We start from the raw sequence: 24,734 nt of genomic DNA on the forward strand, positions 1-24,734 counted from the left end.
TGGACAGATTTCGGCCGCCGCTCCTGCGCACGCACCAGTGAAAAAGCTACCAGCTGAGCCGCCTCTGCGCTCTGGACAGGGCTGAGCCGCGCCTCCTACCCAGAGAGGGCGCGGGAGGTCCCGCCGCGGTTCTCCACCTGCCGGGAAATCCGAGCGGCTCCTCTAGCCTCCGCGGCTGCCGAACTCGCTCCTCCCCGCCCGCTCTCCTGGCTCAGCTCTGCACGCCCCTCAGCTAGCTCCCGCTCGTGTCACCTCTCCCTGCGCCCCCGCCCCTCTAGAGCTCGCGCCCGCCCCCCCCCCCCACCCGCGCCTCCTCTGCCCGCCCTCCTCCCCCTCCCCCTCCCCCTTCCCTCCTGCCCTCCCTTCATTCCACAAGTGTCGCTTCGCTCTCTCAGCGCACTTGGCGAGCTGGAGAGGTGAGAGGGATACTGCGAGAGGGCTCGGGGCGGCCAGTCCGGGGCCGCCGGCCAAGGCTAGGCGCTGCCAGCCCAATTCTCCCCTGCTCTCCGCCCCCGCCTCCCCCAGTGGCCGGCCGGACCTGCACCCCGAGCTTGCCCCCGCTCATCCTTCCCCCGCCCGGCCGGGCGCGCTCCTCCCCGGCCAGCCCCTCGGCGCGCGGCGCGCTGGAGGCGAACGCGGGCTGAGCCGAGCGCAGTGGCCGCCGACCACCGAGCGCCCCGCGCCGCTCCCTGCATGTGCGGCCCGCGGCGGCTCGCAGCCCCCGGCAGCAGCCTCGGCAGCTTCGGCCGCGCCTCGAGAGGCGGCCGCAGCGGCTCCAGCGGCGGCCGAGCGGCCGAGCCCGGGCTGGGAGACACCATGCGCCGCGTCCTCCGGCTGCTCCTCGGCTGCTTCCTCACCGAGCTGTGCGCCCGTGTGTGCCGGGCGCAGGAGCGAGCGGGGCACGGGCAGCTGGCGCAACTGGGCGGCGTGTTGCTGCTGGCGGGGGGCAACCGCTCTGGGGCCGCCTCTGGAGAGGCCACCGAGGGCGCCGAGGCATCCGACGCGCCCCCGACCCGGGCGCCCACGCCGGACTTCTGCCGGGGCTACTTCGATGTCATGGGCCAGTGGGACCCGCCGTTCAACTGCAGCTCGGGCGACTTCATCTTCTGCTGCGGGACTTGTGGCTTCCGGTTCTGCTGCACGTTTAAGAAGCGGCGACTGAACCAAAGCACCTGCACCAACTACGACACGCCGCTCTGGCTCAACACCGGCAAGCCCCCCGCCCGCAAGGACGACCCCTTGCACGACCCCACCAAGGACAAGACCAACCTGATCGTCTACATCATCTGCGGGGTGGTGGCCGTCATGGTGCTCGTGGGCATCTTCACCAAGCTGGGGCTGGAGAAAGCGCACCGGCCCCAGAGGGAGCACATGTCCAGGTGGGCTGCCTCCCCTTCGCCCTCCCCTCGGGGCTTCGCTCTCCCTGCTCTCTCCTCCCCACTTTCCCCCAGGCAATGGCGCTCCCCACGGTCCCCGCTCTCCGCATCCCAACCTCTCCGCTGGGGGATGTCACCGGGAAGCCAACTTCGGCTTGGAGCGCGGAGAAGGGGCGCTGGGCTCAGCACAGGTGTGGGTCTGAGCGTGTGCGTGTGTGTGTGAGCGTGTATGTGTGTGTGACTCTGCCCCCTGGCCGCCTCCTCCCGCTGGTGATTGAGGCGGACTTGAGACACAGCCTGGGAGCCCGTGGCCCCGAAGTCTTGGGATTTGAGGAGGGGGGTCCATGGCCCCACTCGGATTCCAGGTGCTAGCCTTTTGGTAAACAGGGACAGGCGAGCCCGAAAGGGAAGGGGGGCGTGTGTGAGCCCGAGCGCGCGTGTGTGAAGGAGGGAGGGTCAGAGTGAGTGCCGCCTGCAACTCGTACGACTCGCGAAAAGGAGGCGAGGGAGGTGGAGTGAGGGGAGGGCGAGAACAAAAGCCTTGCTTGGAGCGGCCGCCTGGCTTTACCACAGCTTCGCGGTCCCTGGATTTGGGACCTCAACTGCCCCCGCCCCTTTACCCACCTCGTCCATTTCTCCGGCCTCCACCTCTCCCTGCCCGGGGCCGTGGCCATCGCTGCAGATTGAGCCCCTTGCCCTGGCTGGTTTGGACTCCGGGGGCCCGAGCCCCCTCCTCCCGCGCCCTCACTTCCAAGCACCCTGATTTCGTCAACTTTCGGGTTTGCCTTGTTCATTATGCAAGCCCCAGCACCAGCTAGTTGCAGCAGATGGGAGAAGGCATTGGGGGATTAATGGAGCTATTTGCCATTTTTTTTTTTAAGTGTCTAAATCGATTCGCAAACTCCGTAACTTTGGAGGCGGAGGACGCGGCCACTAGGAGCACTAAGCCCCCGGCCGCGGGAGAGGAGGGGGGTTGGCGTGAGGTCCGGGCGGGCGGGGTGGAAGGAGCGACTAGCGGCCTGCGAACAGCTGGATGGTTGGGGCATATAAGCTTTAACTGTCCCCTTTCCGAGTCTGGGCAACGAAGTCGCTGTGTTTTCCTCTACCCTCTCCCCACCCCTTCTCCTGCGCCCCCTCTGCTGGGGGCCTGTGTGTGCGCGCGCGTGTGTGCACGCGCTCCGTGTGATGCCTAAAAAATCTGAACAAAGAGACCCACCAAAAATAGGCAAAGGAACATCACCACCTCACTAGTGATTATTTTCTATTTATACGACGAGTATCCGATGAGATTTTTTTTTTTTTTTTTCCCAGAGAGAAGAAATTTTAGGGGAAGAGGTGAGGAAGTTATCGGTTTGGGTCAGCAGGGAGCTGTGGGTGGACGGTGGGGTCTTGTTGCACAGAAGTAACCTCCGAGGGGCTTCAGAGAAACCCTGACCTACTAAAGAAGTAAAGGTCTGGCCCCGCCCACCTTCCGCAACCACAGGGTGTCCTGTCCCCAGCCCCATTGGCCGGGCCAGTCCCTGTTAATTCCCGGGGTCTGTGTTAAGATGGGGGGAGAAGTGGTCTCAGGACTGCGGCAGCGGGTGTCGCCTTGGTAGGGAAAGATTCACTCCGAGACAGGTAGGCTGCCTTGCAGATTTGGTTAACTACTGCTGAAATCTCCACCAAGCCCTGTCCTCGAGAACCAGCTCTTAAAAGAGCCCTCCCTGATGGCTGGCCGGACGGGAGGTGGGCAGGTGGGGAGAGGAGCTAACCTTTGGGCATCTATGGGAGAAAGTGATGCTATATCAGCCCTCTTTGATCTGGGCGTTGTGGTGACAGCTCTCTTACTGGTTACCCAAGGGCCCAGGAAGGACCCAACTTCCTGGTCCTGCCCCTCCCCCCCACCCCGTGCAGCTCTGCTGGGGGAAAAATGAGCACAGCTGAGCGGGTTACAGCTACTTTCTTCTGCAGCTCTAGGGAGGGTATGCCTGGTGGCAGAATCTAGGGGACCCAGTCCTGGGGTACCAGAACCCCAGCACAGGTCCTCCCAGTATACATTTTTGAGAATTCCAGAGTGGAGTGGAAGTGCACACTCCTGAAAAGAGAGTTGTTGATTTTTACTGGCGGCTTCTGAGGTATGATTTTCCGCTGTAACTGCTGTTTAGTATTACCTGGAATGTTTTATAAAAACTTCCTGTCACCAGGGGTCCCACCCTAAGCTACTTAGATCCAAATCTCTAGGGAGAGACCTGAGCCTCTGTATTTTTTTTTTCTTTTTGTATTTTTAGTAGAGATGGGGTTTCACCATGTTGGCCAGGCTGGTTTCGAACTCCTGACCTCCAGTGATCATCCCACCTCAGCCTCCCAAAGTGCTAGGATTACAGGCGTGAGCCACTGTGCCCGGTTGCAGCTGCACCTTGAAAAGCTCACCAGGTGATGCTGATGTGCAGCCAATCATTGTTAAGGAAAAGGAACTAACACCTGCTGAGCACTGTACAGGGAGCCAGGCACTATACTGGGGTGTGTGTGTGTGTGCGCGTGTGTGCAAGTAAACACTCTCTCATTTATTTCTCACAACTACCTTATGAGACAGGTGCTATTTTAATATCCATATGCATTCAAGAAAAGCATGGCTCAGGTGAGGTGCTGTGTCCAAGGTCACACAGTTAGGAAATTGTGCATTATCAGTCTCCCGGTTTTAATTGTGTTTTCACAATTAAATGTGATGTTTTCAGATTGAATAAATGTCAGGATCTGGGGCAGTGTTCTAAAATGCAGATTCTTGAGTTTGATCCACAGAGATTCTGAATCAATAAGTTCTGGGTGGGCCTGAGAATCTTCATTTAACAAGGAAGATTGTAATCCCCTAATGGCTCTGAGATAAAGTGGTCCACACTTGGGGAAACACCGGTCTTGGGTTTGGGGATATTTCACGGGGTTGAGGGATGGATAAATTAATCCAGGAGAAAGGAGAGGAGCCACTGTGACTCTCTTATTTGCATTTTTATTTTTTATTTTCTTGAGATGGAGTCTCGCTCTGTCACCTAGGCTGGAGTGCAGTGGCAGGATCTCGGCTCACTGCAACCTCCGCCTCCCAGGTTCAAGTGATTCTCCTGCCTCAGTCTCCTGAGTAGCTGGGAATACAGGTGTGCACCACCACGCCCGGCTAATTTTTTTGACTTTTTAGTAGAGACAGGGTTTTTCCTGACCTCATGTGATCCTTCCACCTCTGCCTCCCGAAGTGCTGGAATTACAGTCATGAGCCACTGTACCCTGCGGTATTTGCGTTCTGTTGCTTGTTTCTCAACGTATGTAACCTTTCTGTGGTGCTGGGGCTGCTCCAGGTACCTGCCAAATGCATCCTGGGCTGCTTACACAGTTAATCATTTGGAGTCCTAGCTATGGCAATCGACTCAGTAGCCTTTGCCGGATCGTGCCAAGGGATGCTCCAGTGGGTGTCGACATGCCAAGCTTGGCATCAGAGAGGCTGCTATGACGCAAAGCAGCTTCCAGGTGAAATTAACCTGCCAGTCACAGCCTCTTAATTTTTGTCTGGAGCTGCAAGGGAGCCTGAATGGGGGTTTGTTCTCATCCAGACTGAAAGCATATTCTCTTGAAAGACATAAAGCATCCTTTTGCACCCCCATTATAAACTTTACTCCTGGTGAGCAGTAAACTTGGGTTTTGCTGCAGAGGCCTCCAAGATATCAGTTTGCAGGTTTAGAGTCCTGGGCCTGTGGCCTGCTTGCTTCTGGGCTAATTAGGGCTGAGAAAAGGAGAAAGACAGCAATTCCAGGAAGCCGTGGGGGAAGGTTTGCATGGGATCTTGTAAGAACTGAACAAATGCCCATTCAGCAGCTGCAAGAGCAGCCACAGCCAATCACTATTTATTAGAATAAATGACTGCACATGGTAGCCAGCTATGGATACCAAACCATGTAGACATGCTTTGCTTAATCTGCAAGGTATTTCTACTTAGGTGTTTTTAAGTTTTCCTCAATTTTGTGTTGTGATGTTTTAAACATACGAAAAAAAAAAAAAAAAACCTTGAAAAATCACAAAATAACTTCAGTATATCCTTTATCTAGATGAGGATTTCTCAACCTTGGCACTATTGACTGGAGAATCCCGTGTTGTGCGGGGCTGTCCTGTGCTTGGCAAGATGTCTGGCGGCATCTCTGGTCTCTGCCCACTAGATGCTGGTAGCACACACTCCACATCCCAGTTGTGACAGTGAAAAATGTCTTTGGACATTGCCAAATGTCGTCTAAGGGCAAAACTGGCCCAGTTGAGAACCACTAACTTAGATTGAACAATTATTAGTATTTTGTCATAGTTGCTTTATTGCTCACACAGTCTCTCCATATTTTTTTCTTTCCCTTCTCCTTCCCTCCATCCCCCCTTCCCCCATCTCTCCTTCCCTCCCTCCCTCTCTCCTTCCTTCCTTCCTTCTTCCCTTCCTCCTTTCCCTCCCTCCCTCTTTCCCTTCCCTCCTTCCCTCCTTCCCTCCATCCCTCCATCCCCTCTTCCCCCTTCCCTCCCTTACTCTTTCCTTCCTCCCTCCCTCCCTCCCTCGCTCCCTTCCTTCCTTCCTTCCTTCCTTCCTTCCTTCCTTCCTTCCTTCCTTCCTTCCTTCCTTCCTCCTTTCTTTCCTCTATTCCTTCCTTCTTCCCTTCCTCCCCTCCTTCCTTCTGTCTTCTTCCCTTCCTCCTCCTTTCCTTCTTTTTCCCTTCTTCCCTTCTCCCTTCTCTTTTCTCCCTTCTCTTTCTTTCCTTCCCCTCCCCTCTTCTCATCTTCTTCGCTTCCTCATTTTCTTCCTTCCCTCTTCCCCTCCCTCCCTTTCTTCTTTCTTTCTTGGCTGAAACATGTGAAAATAAGTTGCAGACATGACACTTAGTCCCTTATATCTCAGCATGGGGCTTTCCTGAGAGCAAGGACATTCTCCTACACAGCACAATTCCATTATCATACCCAGGAAAAAGAAGAAAAATCCCATAATATTATCAGACATCCAGTCATTTAAAAATTTCTCACTTGCACACACACAAAAAATGTCATTTAGAGCTTGGTTTTGCACATCAGGACCCGGCTCATTGTATTTGGCTGTGAAATCTCTTTAGTCTCTATTATGCCTGGTGTTTTAAAACCAAGTGAGACTCAGTTGCCAACATTTAAAAACTGGGAGATTTCATGCAGGAATCCAGATTCCTGATTTCTCCCGAGAACTCAGTGGGTCTGGTGACATTGGATCTGCATTTTCACACAGCAGCTATTGGTTGCCACTGAGTGATGACTGCCCCCTTCAGGAAGCTCTTGGGTTCATCTCAGTCACCACCTCCATGCAATTCACTCTGTTTTGTTAACTGGAGCCCCTAGAGAGTCAGTCAAGTTGGTCTGAATAGCACAGACTGCAGTCAGATGGCCTGAGATTCCATCTCAGCTCAGCCACTTAATAGCTGTGTGACCTTGGGAAGGTTGCTTCACCTCTCTGAGTCTCAGGCTCTTGTCTGCAGGTGGAGTATTCACTGAGACAGGGCTTGGAAAACAATGAGCACAGGATCTGTCACATGGTTAGTGCTCAGCAACAATTACCGTTTTATCACTATCCTTATTATTCAAATTTTCTACCTCTTGTCTACTGAAGAGAATTATGTTGTCATCTGGATCTTGGTGACTAACCCTTGCTCTGCTATATTTATTTAGCTGTGTGACATTGACCAAGTCTCCTAACCTCTCTGGACTTGCATTGGAATCTGAGTGGGAGGGGCTGGCATGTGCAGAATAGGAGGGAGGGTCTATGTGTGACTATGTTAAATACATTGCAAACTGTTGGCCTAAGTGATGTTGAAAAATCCTTGTTGGTTTTGCAATTTTGCCATAAGCTTATGTGTAAATTCTCATTTAATTTTACACCCTTCCCCCATGAGGTAGGCTCTATGACAATCTGCTGTTTACGGAGGCACAGATTTCTTTCCAAGAGGATGAACCTGCCCCTGGTGAGTGGAGTGTCTGACTTCAAACCCGAACCGTCTGAGTGCATGGATCCTTGACCGCTAGGCTGCACTGCATTTGAGTGCAAATCTGCAGGAATTCCAGTCTTCTGAGATCACAAAGAAGTACGTGATGCCCTGCAAACAACAGTGCATGCATCGGGGCCAGTTCAAGAAGCCACCGTAAGATGAAGACTAGGAACATTTTCTATAACGGCCCCGCCAGGCCCAGACGTCTTGGTGGAGGCGTTGGTGAGAAATGACCTTGGGGACAGAAGCACATGTTTGAAGCTCTCTACACTTGAAGCCAGTAGGGAACACATGTCATTATTTTGTCCACCTTCAAACAGAATTGGAAATCCAAGTGGCAAGTGGCAGAGCAGGATCCGGTGTGTTTTAAAAACATGCTTCAGAAGAACTGGCATCCCTTGCAAAGAAATAGCAACAAATAATGATAAAACCACCTCCTTCTCTTGCCTTTTCCCTTACAGTTTCTCTCCTGCCTCCCATCTTTCTCTGCATTTGTGGTTATCCTAAGGCTTTGACCAGCTTCCCAGGCTGGAGAAGTCCATGTGTGCATGCATCTACTGTTGGCCACGGAAAAGTCTTTATTTTTCTTTGCAGGGTGTGTTGACTTCTCTTTGGGCACTGAGTCCTTGCATTTTAAAAATCAACTTCATTGAAGTATAATTTACACAACAGAATGCACACATTGTAAGTGTATAATTTGATGAGCTTGGACAAATGTCTACACCTGTGTCACCATTACTGTAGAAAGCTCACTCATGCCCATTGCCCTTGCATTTTTGAGAAATAAATGGTGCTTCTGGTGTAAGAAGAAGTGCTCAGGAACTCTATTCAAGTGTTTAAAAGTCAACACATAGATTGGACATTGGGATACCTGGAGACTTTGAAGCAAGATACTGGGACTCTCAGTTCTGTTTGGAAATATTCGTGTCATATATTTATCATTGTAATCGGAAAGAAAAGAGATGCACCATTTTCTTCTTGTTCCTTGGATAAGCTAAGCTCATTCCCACTTTGGAGCTGTTGCACTGGCCCTTGTATGGCTGGTCTGTCCTCATCACCAGGGTCCCAGCTCCAATGTCATCTTCTCTGAGAAGCCGTCCCTGACCAGGCTTAGTTGCTTCCCACCCCAGCCTGACACATTCCAGCCCATCACCTAGTCAGTGTCATTTGCTTCATTTTTACATTATGGTCTAAAATTAACTTGCTAATTTACTGGTATACTAGTTTATTATCTGTCTCCTTCCATTATTCTTTTCCTTTCTTTCTTTACTTTTTTTTTTTTTTAAGAGCCAGAGTTGTACTATGTCACCCAGGCTGGAGTGCAGTGATGCGATCTTGGCTCGCTGCAACCTCTGCCTCCCAGGTTCAAGCGATTCTTCTGCCTCCGCCTCCTGAGTAGCTGGGACTACAGTCACCCACCACGACGCCAGGCTAATTTTTATATTTTTATTAAAGACAGGGTTTCACCACGTTGGCCAGGCTGGTCTCGAACTCTTGACCTTAAGTGATCCACCCGCCTCAGCCTCCCAAAGTGCTGGGATTACAGGCATGCATCACTGCACCCGGCCCTTTTATTATCATTCATAGTAAGATACACAGGGACCACAATTGTCTCTTCTACTCCATGGTTGGATTCTGAGTGCCTAGTTCAGTACTTGGCAAGTAAGAGTTCTGCATTTGATATCCTGGTTTACCTGGCGTAACAGAGTATCTCCAAATTCATTCATTCATTCATTCATTCATTCATTCATTCATTCATTCAATAGGTCTTTACTGAACATCTAACTTATGCCCAGCACTGTGCTGACAGATATGAGAGAACTGTGAATAGTACAAAAGCAATCCCTGCCCTTGCAGAGCTAACAGCCAAATATCAGGAGACAGATAACACACAAGGAAATGTACAAGAAAGTTGAGCTAGCACTTTTATAAGTACTGATTCTAGTACTAGCTTTCATAAGAAAGTACTACTTTCATAAGAAAGTACTGGTTCTAGTACTAGCTTTCAGTACTCTCTTGTGAAATGTTCAATATTCAGTCATTTCAACCTCAAAAATAGCAACATAATTATGTTGAAACATAATTGTTTGTTTAAAACAGCAGTTATGTAGAAACATAATTCTCCTGAACTGGGTGGAAGGCTATCAAGAAAAAGTGTAGCTGCTTCTTCAGGTAGCTGCAAGAGACAGGGTTCTCTAGAGAAACAGAACAAATATACAAAGAGATTCATTATAAGGAATTGGCAAGTCCAAAGTCTCCAGAGCCTTTGTTCTTGTACAAGTCTGAAGGCCGACAGGCAGGAGAATTCTCTCTTTTTGGGGGAAAGGTCAGCGTTTTGTTCTATTCAGGCCTTCAGATGATTGGATGAGGTCCACTCGCATTAGAAGGGCAATCTGTCTTACTGGCATTCAAATGCAACCTATTTTACTCAGCTCACTGATTTAAATGTTAATCTAATCCAAGAGCACCCTCACAGAAACACCCAGAATAATGTTTGATCAAATATCTGGGCACCCCACGGCCCAGTCATGTTGACACATGACACTAACCATCCCAGTACTCTTAGGGTCTTGTCACTTGGAGTGTGGCCTGTGAACCAGCAGCATTTTTATCACCTGGGAGCTTGGGCAGAATCTCAGGCCCCACCTCCTGCTCACTGAATCAGAATCTGCATTTTAACAGGATCCCCAGGTGATCTGGATGCACCGTAACATCTGAGAAGCACTCAAACTATGTGCCACAAACAAATGCCAAATTCTTAGGCATTTGTGTGGCTTGGAACACATAGTTGGTAATTTCTACTGTCTAATTCATTACATTTTTTCAGCACATCCCGGTCTATAGAATGCTTTTTGTATGCACCCCAATATGTGCACATTTATAAGCATGTGCATGAACCCATGGACAATGATGAGGTACATTATGAAGCATACGTAAGGACAGAAATTTCAAACCAAGCTTGAGGGTGAAATAAATATTATTTGAAAATCTGTTGCTAATTGTGATGACTTCATACTATCATTAGTTACTATCTCAATGCATAATGTACACTGAAGGGTGAAGTTTATCCCATTAATAAAAAAATCTAGATTTGAACCATTCCTCCTGAGCATTTTCATTATTTTTATCTGACTTTGTTTTGATCTCAATAGACTGTCATTGTTTTAACCTTGTGAGAAGCTTTCGAAGAGAAGGGGAGGGGAGTCCAGTTTAGTGTTTTTTTGTGCTTGCATGATCAGTGCTATCTTCAGGCTGTGGTTTTTGTTAAGAAGGGGGCATTTTTAAAACACATGTCTGCTTTGTGATGGTTAGCCAAGTCAAAAGTATCAGATTGGTGCAAAAGTAATTGCAGTTTTTGCCATTAATTTCAATGTCAAAAACCGCAATTACTTTTGCCCCAAGCTAATAAATAATTTAATCTGTGCATACCCTTCAGGGATACATATAATTGCCATACAGGTAGCACATCCCAGCCACGGGACTGCTGGTGGTCACCTTCCTTGGTCCAAGGTTCCCATTCCTGCTGTCTTACATGGGCCTTCTGGGAGTGGGCGCCAGCATCAGTACACATAAGACCATACAGAGAAGTTCTGACATTTCCTTCCCCCATACCAAATCGGTTCATGCAGTCTCTGGAGTGAGCGAGCCGTACTTTAAAGACTCTTGGTCCAGGAAATGAAGGCTCCTAAGACTCCTCATCTCTGCTACACCCTCTAGGAAGGGCTACCCTGGGGGAAAAGTGTCCTTGGGCTTTTGGGCTGATATTTCACAAATTTTGGTACTCAAGAGAAACCCAGGGTATCTGCGGATTGGCAGAACTGACCAAGTTCACAGTAGCCATTCTGATTACATACTTTGTTATCTTTTTGAAAGCCTGAATAGTTTGGGAGTTTTGGCGCTCGGGAGAGTGCGAGACTCCTTAGAAGATCCGACAAAAGTGATGGCTTCTTACTCGAGAAAAATGCACAAAATTTCCATCCAGTTTCAGAGGATTCAGTGATCCCCTGAAGCTCAGCATGAAGAGCTGTTTGAAAGTGAAGAAGGCGAGTTAGGTTTGGAAGGCCTCTGTCTTTTGTCTCAAAACTTTCTTTCCCTGGAGCCCCGTTGAGTTTCAGACCCTGCTTATTGCATGGAGGTCAGAAGGAGCCCAAACTTTGATTTCAAAGACGTTCAGGATTGCATCTCCTCCCAATCCCCGCACTGCTTAGTGAGTTTGTGTGGGCAGTATTTCACTCTGTGAAACGGGTTATGCCGATGGACACCATGTCACGCGCCCCTCCTAGTCGGCCCTCTTCCAGTTTCATTGGCTTTCTTGCTTGTTCTCCGAATATCTCAGCTCTTTTCTGCCTCAGGGCCTTTGCACTTGCTGTTCTCTCAGTCTGGAATGCTCTTCCCATCATCTTCACCTGACCAGCTCCTCGCTGTTCAAGGCCTATCTCCAGTGTCACCCCCTCACAAAGGCATTTCCTGATTTACACCGCACCTCTCCCTCCTATTTATTTGTAACTTAAAAAAAGTATACAGTTCACTGGTTTTTGGTATATTTTATGCTTTAAAAAATATAGTATGCAATTCAGTGGTTTTTAATATATACGTTGGTGTAAAAGTAATTGTGGTTTTTGTCATCACTTCTTTTTCTTGGGGGCGGGGACTGAGTTTCACTCTTGTTGCCCAGCCTGGAGTGTAGTGGTGTGATCTTGGTTCACTACAGTCTTCACCTCCTGGGTTCAAGCGATTCTCCTTACTCATCCTCCTGAGTAGCTGGGATTACAGGCGCGCACCACCACGCCCAGCTAATTATTGTATTTTTAGTAGAGACGGGGTTTCACCATGTTGGCCAGGCTGGTCTTGAAATCCTGACCTCAGGTGATCCACCCATCTCGGCCTCCCAAAGTGCTGGGATTACAGGTGTGAGCCACTGCAACCAGCCCATTTTTGTCTTTACTTCTAATGGCAAAAGTTGCAATTCTTTTTGCACCAGCCTAATACTTACAACATTGTGCCACCATCATCACTACTTACTCCCAGTCCAGTATCTAATTCTAATGAGGTTTTCATCACCCTAAAAAGAAATCCATATCCATTAGCAGTCACTTTCCTCTCCCCTCCGCGTGTCCCCTGGCAACCACGAATCTACTTTCCATCTTTATGGATTTGCCTATTCTGGACATTGGATATCAATGGAATCATACAATGTGTGTGGCCTTTTGTGTCTGGCCTCTTTCACGGGGAATAATGTTTTCAAGATTCATTCACGTTGTAGCAGATATTAGTGCTTCATTTCTTTGTATGGCCGGAGAGTATTCCATTTCCTGTAACACATCTCATGTGTCCATTCATCAGCTGATGGCCATTCGGGTTGCTCCCACTTGTGGGCTATTGTGGAAATTGCTGCTGTGTCCTAGGTTCTCTTGATCACATTACTGTTTTTTATTTAATTTGCAGCCCTTGTTTGTTTGTTTGTTTATTTTTGAGACGGAGTCTTGCTCTGTCGCCCAGGCTGGAGTGCAATGGCATGATCTCAGCTCACTGCAACCTCTGCCTCCTGGGTTCAAGTGATTCTCCTGCCTCAGACTCCTGAGTAGCTGGGACTACAGGCACCCACAACCATGCATGGCTAATTTTTGTATTTTTAGTACAGATAGGATTTCACCATGTTGCTCAGGCTTGTCTCGAACTCCTGACCTTGTGATCCGCCCTCCTTGGCCTCCCAAAGTGCTGGGATTACAGGCATGAGCCACCGCACCTGGTTGCTTATCTACTTAACATGTTTATTATTATTATTTTTTAAAATCTTCTCCCATAGAATATAAGCTCAAGGAAGGCAGCAACCTTGTTCATCTTGGGCACTGCTGTATCTTCAGGGCCTTATATAGTGTATGGCACATAGTAGATGATAAATATTTGTTAAAACAGTGAAAGAATGAGAGCTGTTGTTATTCTCTTGTCTCTCAGTGGACTCAATCTTTTCCTCTCGTTCATGTGGGGCTCTTGCTGTGTTGGCTTCTCACAATGCAGTTGTTGTGAGAAGCATGTGCACTAGTCTGCCTAAAGTCCCTCTGTAACCCCTTTCTCACTGCTAAGATGTCTTCTCACCAGCTATAGTTCTTACCCCATCATTCCATTGCCTGGTGATTGACAATTCCCCCATGCTCAGGGCCTCTGTGGCCTTAGCACAGTCTCAAATTTGAATGTGTAGCAGATACTCACAGACTGCTGGGCTAACTCCACCCCTGGAGTTTCTGACTCAGGAGGGCTGGATGGATCTGAAAATTTGCATCTTAACAAGTTCCCAGGCGACACTGCCAGGACACTGACACTGTTGATAGGCGGACTGTTGTTTGAGAATCGCTGCTGTAGTGCGGTAAATTCCAGCAGACAGGCTGGGCCTGCTGAATTCTTGGGTGGTCTGTGTGGGTTTCCCCCAAACAGTTCCTCTTTCTACTCTGTCTCCCAGTGTGTGGGCTCAGAGGACTCTGGCCAGCTAAGGGCATGGGGGTATATCCTCAAACACGGCAATACTACTTGTGGGTTTACACCCTGGAGAACTTCTCTGCAGTACAGAGGAGGCTGGTATGAAGATGTTTATTGGCCAGCTGCAGTGGCTTGTGCTTGTAATCTCAACACTTTGGGAGGTGGAGGTGGGAGGATCACTTGAGGCCAGGAGTTTGGAACCAGCCTGGTCAACATAGTAAGACCCTGAGACCACGTTTCTACAAAAGAAAACAAATTAGCTGCGCATGGTGGCACGTGCCTGTGGTCCCAGTTATTCAGGAGGCTGAGGTGGGAGGATCACTTGTGCCCAGGAGTTTGAGGCTGCTGTGAGCCATGATCACACCATTGCATTCCAGCCTGGGTGACAGAGCAAGACCCTATCTGAAGAAAAAAAGAGAGATGTTTATTGCAGTGTTGTTTATCGGGGCTGGGGAGTTGGTGACCATCTAGATGGCTGTAATTATGGAAATGACAAATAGGGCTGATAGTGTGCTGGTTTGCAATGATGGCAGCTGTTTGGAGCTGCCATCCATTCTGATGGGTTTCTAATGGGCCAGTTCCTCCACCGTACTAATTGCTGCATATGAAGACTCATGTCGGCAGGTAAGTGAAATGTGGGGATTGCATATGACAGAATATTATGCAGCAGTTGCAAGGGATGAAAGTGATTCACATTCAGCAATATGGCTAACGCTCACGTGTGAACGAAGGAAGAAACAGAATGAGGTTTATGGTAAAACACTGTTTATGTAAAAGACACACGCATATACAATAATACCTACAAAAATATTCTATATCTTTCAAGGATATTCATATAATCTAAATAAACATATGATGGAGAGTAAAGAGAAAAAATGTGTTGCTAGGTCTGATCTTAGGTGCGATATCTGTTTGGCAGCTCTCTGGTCTGTTCTATGTATGAACACTGAGGTGTTTTTTTTTGCTAAGTTTCCATCTAATCATGAAGATCACTGTCATAGACTGAATTATGTCTCCATCCCCCTACACACTCCAAAAACACTCAGGCTCAAATTCCTGTGCCACAAGTTACTGGCTCTGTGACCTTGAGCAGGTCGATTCACCTTTCTGAGCCTTTGTTTACTCATCTGCAAGGAGTAATAATCCTCATAATGTGTTTTGTGCTGCTTTGTTTAGTTAAGACATGTAATGCGATTAGCACGGTGCCTGGCTTATGGCAAATAATAAATGTTATCTACTGTTACTAATACTGGGCCATTGCTGTACATGAAGGGTTTGTATCTAGTGTCAGATATAAAGAGAGAACTAAATCTATGGAGTGCAGACACATTACATGTATTCATCATTTAATCCTCTTAAAAACTCCGTGGGGTAGATAGTCCTGTTATTACACGGCTGCTGTGAGAAGCATGTGCACTAATCTGTGTAAAGTCCCTATGTAACCTCTAATTACAGTGATTTTATTTACTTAGGTTTTTCTTGACTCCACCTCTAACTAGAATGGTGGCTCCATGGAGTAACCTGCCTTGCCATTTGTTCACAACTGCAGTATTTGGCGCATAGCACCTGCCAATCATTGTGTTTTGAATGAACAGATTTAAATTCTTTCTTCTTTCAGGGCCCTTGCGGATGTCATGAGGCCACAGGGCCACTGCAACACTGATCACATGGAGAGAGACCTAAACATCGTTGTCCACGTCCAGCATTATGAGAACATGGACACGAGAACCCCCATAAATAATCTTCGTAAGTACAGCTGCACGAACCATTTCCAGTCCCATGTGGTGACCTGAGCAGTGGTCACATTGCCAGATTTCATGGAGTGTGCTTGGGTTAGTTAAGAGCTCTTTGTGGGCAGGTTAGAAGCTTTCTTTCATCTCTTTTGGATGAAGCTGAATTTGGCATCATCAGATGTCACTTGGTTGCTTTCTTTGTTAAATGGCCATCCACTTGGTTGGTTTCACATGATTGGTTCTTTTAGCTAGTAGACGGCTCGATTGATTCATCTTGATTGATCTATTAACTAGATTAGTGGACCTCTTAGTTGTTTCATCATGGTTGAGTACTTAGTTAACCAATGAATTATTGGGTTGGTTCATTTTAGCTAGTCAATCTGTTAGCCAATGGTCTATTCGCTTATACGTCTGCCACCTGAGGTGGGCCAGTTGTGACTTCTAGGTTTCATGCTGTTTTCAATGATGAAATACTAGTTCAGAAGAATTATGTCTATTATTTGTAAAGCTAGAATTTCATAAAAACAATCCACAAAATATTCTGTGTGTAGGGGGTGCAGGGAGTGGGTATTGAATTTTGGTCCTGTTAATTTGAGGTTCCTCTGTATGATTCAACAGCAGCAAATTTGTTTCCATTGTTCTGCCAGGGGAAAAAAAAACTGTGTTTGCTATTGTGTTTCAATAGGTATTTTTCACAAAGCATGATTGGGGATCTTGGTATACTCCCTAAGATTTTCTTTCCTTTCAAAGGTCTGTATGTACAATATACATCATGGAGCTGATGCTCTGACCTATGAGACTGGAGAAAAACTAAGATTGTTTAGTTTTTGGCAATAATTTACTACTGTGGTTACCCCAGTAATTATATGTTTTCAAGTAACCCCCACATTAAAGTGATGTGGAGGGTTTGGTTTAAAATAACAAAAGCCAGACAATTTACAGGATGCATTTAGTTGTGGCTGGAGGTTCCTGAAAACAGAAACAATTCTAGTGTTGCACATTTTTACAGACTGGGTCGTCTTTGCTGAGGCTTCACTAGGAGTTGCCTGGGTGTTTTATTTGCTGAATCATAGTTTTGGACTGTTTGGTTGCAAATTCTTATGCTCAATGGGTAGCGGAAGAAGCCTGTGGAATTTGACCTAGGCAATGTGAATTCTCTGATTCTGCCTAGTGATGATTTTTCATGGTTTGGAAATTGTTGCAGTGTGTTAGTAAAGTCAATGTTTGCACGGTTGAAAAATAGGCCACCAAGCAGAATGTCTTAGGTTTAAATATATTAAATAATTTAACATGTTTAGTGAACTGGATCACAAAATGGTATGAGAAATAGCAACATTTTAGAGAAAAATACACCAGCAAATGGAAGTTTTATGACCAAATCCCATGGCCCCCAAAGATATGGTAAATGGCATCAATTCTGGCATGGCAACTGCTGTGTCTGATTTCTGGCTTTAATGGAAGTAAGCACATTTTCTTTCAGTAGGCACCGGGAAATGAGTTGAACCTAGTTGTGTGCGTGGGTCCTAAACATCATATATAAATGAACATGATCACAGAGCAGAGAAATTGAAAGGGTGTCGAGTCCTTGGCTATAAAAGGTGATTGCTAACAGATTTTTCCCTTGAAGTTCCAATCTCTAGGATGATTTTGAATCAGCACTCAAATGAAATAACAAACTCACTGAAGTCACTTAAGTTTCATCATTTCATCAGGTGGGCGGGAAGCGTTTTCATTGAAAGTTGTACTGAAAATGGATTACTGCTCAGAGATGCGTGTCCAGGGACGGAAGTCTCTTCTGCCAGGCTACTTTGGTTTATTTATGATTCTTGCATTTGGTCTATATTTGTGCCTAAGTAATCAGTGACCTTTTTCATCAAGGGAGAAAGTGTCTTGTACTAGTCTACTGGGTAACACTAGACTAGAGAATTCCTGGGAAGCTACAGGGGAGAATTCTAGGGGTCATGTTACAAACACTGCATTCTTACAAGAACTGCCGCAGATGTTAATTTTTTATAATCCTTCCAGGTTGATCCAGTTCTTCTTTCCTAGCATTGTTGGAAATACCTGAATAACAAAAATAAGAAGCATGTGACCTTTTCACTGGTTTATATTAATAAACTTAATATATATAACACATTAATTCAGTAGCTGACAGTAATAATAGATTTCCTTGTTTATCTTTTTATTGATTTACAGGAGCTACTTACATATTATAGATACAGAAAAACATTTGTATGTTCAGATGAACAGACGATTTGAGGAGTTCATTGAGAGAACAGGATGAGATGACTGATATTAATCAGTTAAGGGTTTAAGAAACCAAGCAGTCATCAGAGAACATTTTGATTGATAGCGAAGTAGAAGGGAAGGTATCCATTCTGAAAAATGGAAAATTAGACCAGCCCTTTGTGCCAGAACCAGAATGCATCCATTTAATATAAAACCCTTTCCTGGACATTATGGGATCTACAATGATTTTCCATTACACAAATTGGAAAGAATGATGCATCTCTCTGTGAAACACCAAGAAGGGCACGTCATGCTATTTTCAGTTTGTTCTTCACTGAACATCCAAGTTGCTAGATTTGACTGGGATTCACTAGTCTCAAGTTAAATGTCATTTTCATGTCTATTCAATCACCCACTCGACATTGCTTTAAGAGAATACTAATCTCCATCAATTTCTCTCTTCTTTTCTTAATATTAACCTTAGGTCTCTTTCTATTCTTTCCCTTAAGTTTTAGTCAAATGGTAAGATAATCAATAGCCAGTGTAGAGATCTGGATGTTTGGAAGGAGCGCCGTGGAGAGGGACTTGGGTGAAGGCGAACAGGGAGGAAAGAGAACATTTTTGTCAATCTTTCTACATTAATTTTCTGGGGTTGATTTTTCCTGTGATATGTTGGACTTGCCTTTTTATCTAAAGATGGATTTTTCTTCAGCGGATGCTGTTCATGTTCTTTCCAGGCATTCAGTGATATTGCCTAAAAATATTTAGTCTGATAATCAAAAGGGCCTCAACCTCTTTGATTAGCAGGATGTAGTTTCCTGTGAGATGGTGATTTTCTGCAAATGCTCCTCGGCTTCTATATAATTATCATTTGTTTTTGAAGGCACATTTTGTCCTTAAGTGCTATGAACATACCCTGCCTCCCCCACCCCGACTTTCCTGGTTGCCAGTGACACCCCTCTTCGCCTTTGGGGGTGCAGGCTGCATGTAGGTTCCATTTGGTCTTCTTAAGGATGGAAGATGTGAGTGAGGGGCCGTGGCTACAGCCTGGATCAATGTTTCTCAACTCATTTGTGTTCACAGCACATTTTTTGAAATACAGTTTTTGTTCCAAGTCGTGGGGTAGGGGGAGGGGGGAGGGATAGCATTAGCAGATATACCTAATGTAGATAACGAGTTAATGGGTGCAGCACACCAACATGGCACATGTATACATAGGTAACAAACCTGCACGTTGTGCACATGTACCTTAGAACTTAAAGTATAATAATAATAAAAAAAGAAATACGGTTTTTGTTTTGGAGTACTTTTAAAAATACTTAAAGCAGAAAGGTTGCAAAGATAGTACCCAGAAAAATGAATAAGACCTACTGTTTGATAGCACAACAGGGTGACTATAGTCAATAGTAACTTAACTGTAAGTTTTAAAGTAACTTAAAGAGTCTTATTGGATTGTTTGTAACTGAAAGAATAGATGCTTGAGGGGATGGAAACCCCATTCTCCATGATGTGCTTATTTCACATTGCATGCCTGTATCCAAGCATCTCATGTACCCTACAAATATATACACCTGCTATGTACCAGCAAACATAAAACAACAACAACAATAAAAGATAGTACACAGAGTTCTATATACTCCTCACCCACTTTCCCCAGCATCAACAATTGACATCACCAAGGTACCTTTGTCAAAACTAAGAAATCAACATGAGTACATTCCTTTTAGCTAAACTGTAGACATTGTTTGGATTCTGCTAGTTTCTTCACTAATATTCTTTTTCTGTTTCCTAGAGTCCCATCCAGGATACCACGTTGTCTTTAGTAGAGCACACTTTGATCGTAGAATTTTGGTTGTGCGGTATCGCACAGTGATGCGGTAAAGACAGAAAACAACACTAAACAAGCCAGAAGCAATTACAAAGCCTTTACTGCCACAGTGTGAAATGTGTTTTCCTAGTGTCCATAAAACGTCTACATGAAATTACTCTCTTTGGGTCAGTGTTGGAATGGAACCAGTTGTTGGTCTGACTGTGCTCTTGTACATGTTCACAGGACAAAAACTTGCATATCCCACACACCCTTACAACCCCTCTTTGAAACCGGGTTATGCTATACAATAAATCCTGATGTTACATGATTTATTTTACAGCATAACCTGAGCAAGTGAGGAGAAATGATGACTTGATGTTTTAGAACACAAAATCCGTCAGAAAGAGTAGGCTCCTATTCCAGCCAATCACACCCTGACTCTCCTAGGACAGTTACCAAATAGATTTACAAGGAACCCCAAAGCAGACCTACGGCTTAGTTTCTGAAGACACTGTATAGCTCATATCTAGGACCATTTATGAGTCCATATTTACTGAGGCACTTGGGATGTCCTATATTTAACTTTTGAAAATATTCCCAAGTATTTTAACATATTTGGGAGATTGAGCATGGTTCAGACCTGAGGTCTCAGTGCTTTAGGAGACAAAGGCAGGAGGATTGTTTGAGGTCGGGAGTTCGAGACAAGCCTGGGCAATAAGGTGAGACCCTGTCTCTACAAACTAAAAATAATTTAAAAAGTAACTGGGCATGGTAGTTCACACCTGTAGTGCCAGCTAGTTGGGAGGCTGAGGTGGGAGACTGAACCCAGGAGGTCAAGGCTGAGTGAGCTATGATCACACCACTGTACTGTAGCCTGGGTGACAGAGTGAGACTCTGTCTCTCTAAAAAAAAAATAATAATAAAATCTGGGGGAATTTCCTAGCCAGGGCAGGCAAAATGATAAGTATAGATCCAGGCATATATAACAGTAAAAAATATGTAAGATAGTGTAGTATCAGCAGTGACTTATACAGATAACATTATAAAACTCTAAAACATGGATTCCTCAAAACCTTATTAGATTGATACTATTGTTTTTGCCATCATAAGGATGGGGAAACTGAGGCTCAGAGCAGTTAGGTGGCTTGTCTAAAGTTTGTATGGCTACTTAGTGGTGACACTGGGATTTAAACTGAGCCAGTCAGGGTCCCAAGGTCTGTGATTATAACCATTACACTCTATTGCCTTTTCTTGTGGTACAGGTGTTTGCAGTGTGGGTGAGTCTTCCTCTGGGAGTGGAAACTGTTGAAAGATATGCTAAGTAAATGGAAATATCCATTGGCATTTTAGGAAAGAGAGCTGTTTCCAAAATATACATCCAGTTTACAGCCTTACTAACTACTAACATTTATTGAGCAAGGTGCTACATGCTTTTAATGTATTAGCTCATTTAATTCTCAATCAACCCTCAAAGAGCCAAGTTCTATTCTGTCCCAGGGCCTTTGTACCTTTTGTGCTTCATGCCTACAGCACACTGCTCCAGGCCTCTGTGTGTCTGATCTTTCCTGTTTCACCTCATACCCCGATGGCTACCTTATTAGAGAGGACTTCACTGTCTACCTCTGTCCCTCAAGTCACCCATTGTTTCCCATTTCCCCATTCTTTTCTTTTTGAGATGGAGTCTTGCTCTGTTACCCAGGCTGGAGTGCAGTGGCACGATCCTGGTTCATTGCAACCTCTGCCTCCCAGATTCAAGCGATTCTCCTGCCTCAGCCTCCTAAGTAGCTGGGATTACAGGTGCATACCACCACACCTGGTTGATTTTTGTATTTTTAATAGAGATGGGGTGTCACCATGTTGGCCAGGCTGGTCTTGAACTCCTGACCTCAGGTGATCCACCCGCCTTAGCCTCTCAAAGTGTTGGGATTACAGGTGTGAGCCACTGCACCTGGCCCCCATTTTCTTTATAGCATTTTGTTCTCTCTGAAGTTGTCTCACTCATTATTTTATTTATGCCTCTTCTACTACAATGTAAGCTGCAGGGGAGAAGATGCTTTGTATTGTCACAACTGTACTGCCCCTGCCCCACCAGGAACTGGGCTGACTCGTGGCAGCAGCTCTATACATTTTATTTTTTAGTTTTGTAGAAATGGGTCTCATTATGTTGCCCAGGCTGGTCTTGAACTCCTGACCTCAGGTGATCCTCTTGCCTCAGCCTCCCAAGTAGCTCTATACATTTCTGTCCAATGAATAAAAAAGCCTATGGACGATATTCCCATTTGATGAATGAGACAATTGAGATTGGTGGAAATTAAAGAACTAATCTACCATGATGACTGTGGTTTGCTTCATACATACTCCATATAAAATTGTGGGAGATGGGGCCAGGTGCACTGGCTCACATGTGTAATCCCAACACTTTGGGAGGCCAAGGTGGCAGATCACTTGAGGCCATGAGTTTGAGACCAGTCTGGCCAACATGGTGAAATTCTGTCCCTACAAAAACACAAAAATTAGCTTGGCGTGGTGGTGCATGCCTGTAATCCCAGCTACTCAAGAGGCCAAGGCATGAGAATCACTTGAACCTGGGAGGCAGAGGCTGCAGTGAGCTGAGGTCATGCCACTGCACTCCAACCTGTGTGACAGAGCAAGACTCTGTCTCAAAAAAAAAAAAAAAAAAAAAAAGAGAAAGAAATTTTGAGAGATGGTAATGAAACAGAGTTGGAAAAATATTGAGAGTTATTGTAGCTGGTTGACCAAATACATGGGAGTTTGTTATTCTATTCCATGTTTGTGCCTTTTTGAAAACATATATAATAAAATATTAAAAATTAGAGGAAAATTAGCTGGGCATGGTGGTGGGTGCCTGCAGAGGATCAGGTAAATAAAGCAATTCAAGAACATATCTAAAAGAGACAATCTTCAAGTGGTAACCTGGGGTATTCAGCTAGCCCTGTTACTAATATTAAAATTACAAGGATTGGCCAGGCACGGTGGCTCACACCTGTAATCCCAGCAGTTTGAGAGGCTGAGGCAGGCGGAACACGAGGTCAAGAGATCGAGACCATCCTGGCTAACACGGTGAAACCCTGTCTCTACCAAAAATACAAAAAAATTAGCCAGGCATGGTGGCGGGCACCTGTAGTCCCAGCTACTCGGGAGGCTGAGGCAGGAGAATGGCGTGAACCCGGAAGGTGGAGCTTGCAGTGAGCCAAATTGTACCACTGCACTCTAGACTGGGCAACAGAGCGAGACTCAGTCTCAAAAAAAAAAAAAAAAAATTAGAGGAGTTGTCAGTGACATCATAGTTAATAAACAAAGGATCCAGGATTCAAACCCAGGTCTGTCGGACTCCACAGCCTGCACAGGCTTTGTCTCACAGTGAATATTTGAGTCTCAGGAGGGGTAGGGATCAGGACCGTCTCAGGAACTTCAGGAGGTAGAGTGGGAAAAGTGTCTTTTCTTAGTCCAAACTATCCAGAGAGAGAGAGAGAATATGAATGGTTTCTAGCCAGTCAATGGTGTGGCTTTCCCTGGATCAGTGGTCTGACCCCGCTTCCATCAGTGGAGTGGGGTGGCGTGCATTTTAGGATTATTCCTTAGCATGGTAGTGGAGCAGGTTCTCCAAGAAAGATGTGCATGAGGAGGGAAAGGGGAGGTAGATGCCTGTTTGAATCTTCCTTGGGGGTGGGCAGGGATGCGTTTGCTTTATTCATCCCTGTATCGCCAATGCCTACACAATACGCCATATTCAATAGATAGTTATTGAATGAATGAATACATGAATGACTCTTTAGCACAAGCTTGATAAAAAGCCCAGTGAAACTCTAGGACTCTTAGCATTTTGAGTTTTGAGAGAACTTGACGAATTCCAAGTCTTGTGAAGGCTTGACTCTTTTCTATGAAGTCATAGCCACCAATGTTCTTATTCCTGAAACTTAGTTCTTTTTCACAGTTGAGCAGACTAGTTGTTCTATCTGAAGATCTATGATTCTAATGGTTTTGGCATATGGGTTAGTAAATTAAGTACTTACTAAGAGTTAGGGGATGCTCTATACTGGACTAGCTAAAATATGTCTGTAGGTTCAGCACGGTAGCCTGAAATGAGTTTGATTGTTTTAGATCAAGAAATTGGTTTTTCTCTTGAGGTATGGTATTCAGTGGTACAGATGGATCTCTGACATTGAACATGGCTTTGAGGGAGTGCAGCGAAGAAGTCGGGGACATGGACTTGAAGGGTAGACAACCGAGATTGGGTATTTGCTGTGTACTTGTTCACTGTGCAATCTTGGAAAAATTAATCAAATTCTCTGAGCCTCAGTTTCCCATTCTATAAAAGGAGTAAAACAATATCTACCTTACAAGGTTGTTGTGAGGATTAATGAGCACATGTAAAGAACTTAGCACAGTGCCTGGTCACATAGATATTGGTTGTTACTAATGTTGTTTGTGGAATGAGTGACTTGGTGCTAAAGTTGGCTGTTGATTAGGGGCCAATGATACAAATCAGCATGAATTCATTTTGCAGTTGTCTTCACAGTGAAAATGTTTTCACTCTGCGTGCCAGTTGATAACACCGTGTGTGTGTGTGTGTGTGTGTGTGCATGGGTGTGTTTGTTATTACTAATGTTTCGATGCAGATGAGAAATGAAGAAACCGTCAATTCCTTCCCAAGGAAATAGCTTGCATGGAGCAGCTGTCCTATTCTTCACCATTTGTTCCTGTCTTATGTTTTTCTTCTCTTTCCATTTAAAACACATGAACTTTTGTTCTGTTAGGAATTATTGATTATTTTGTTTACACTGGCAGACCAGGCCAGTAAGAATCTGTATGGCCCCCAGCATGTCTTATATTTGCACCCAGAAAATGAGATTGCATGTGTGTGTTTATGTGTGTGTGTGTGTGTGTGTGTATGTGTGTGTGTGTAACAAGCAACAGAGAAAGAGAACCCTTAAGGGGAAAAAAATCACTTTCTGTAAATTGTCTCCTGGGCTCTTTTCAAAAATTGCTACTAATGCTGGCCACATGGCATAGCCTAATTAGATTTGCATTGCCTTTCCCAAGTGCTTCCAACCAGCTGTAGGACTATTTGTAAAGAAAGTCTAAGTGC

At 45.7% G+C, this 24,734-nt stretch overlaps 1 protein-coding gene across 3 annotated transcripts in view; it reads left to right on the forward strand.

Moving 5' to 3' along the window:
• Positions 1–366: 366 nt before the first annotated feature.
• The window catches only part of SHISA9 (shisa family member 9), a 342,941-nt gene continuing 318,573 nt past the window's right edge, over positions 367–24,734 (forward strand). For 2 of the 3 annotated variants that reach the window (XM_045382337.2, XM_045382338.2), the window contains exons 1-2: positions 367–1,379; positions 15,471–15,598. In XM_045382337.2, coding sequence (XP_045238272.1) covers positions 694–1,379; positions 15,471–15,598 — 814 coding nt within the window. In that variant the 5' untranslated portion in view covers positions 367–693. Of the gene's footprint in view, positions 1,380–7,289; positions 10,480–15,470; positions 15,599–24,734 lie in introns of those variants that run through there. The other variant, XM_045382339.3, reaches the window with a different exon arrangement.

This window comes from Macaca fascicularis, chromosome 20 (genome assembly GCF_037993035.2).
Source record: "Macaca fascicularis isolate 582-1 chromosome 20, T2T-MFA8v1.1".
NCBI lineage: Eukaryota > Metazoa > Chordata > Mammalia > Primates > Cercopithecidae > Macaca > Macaca fascicularis.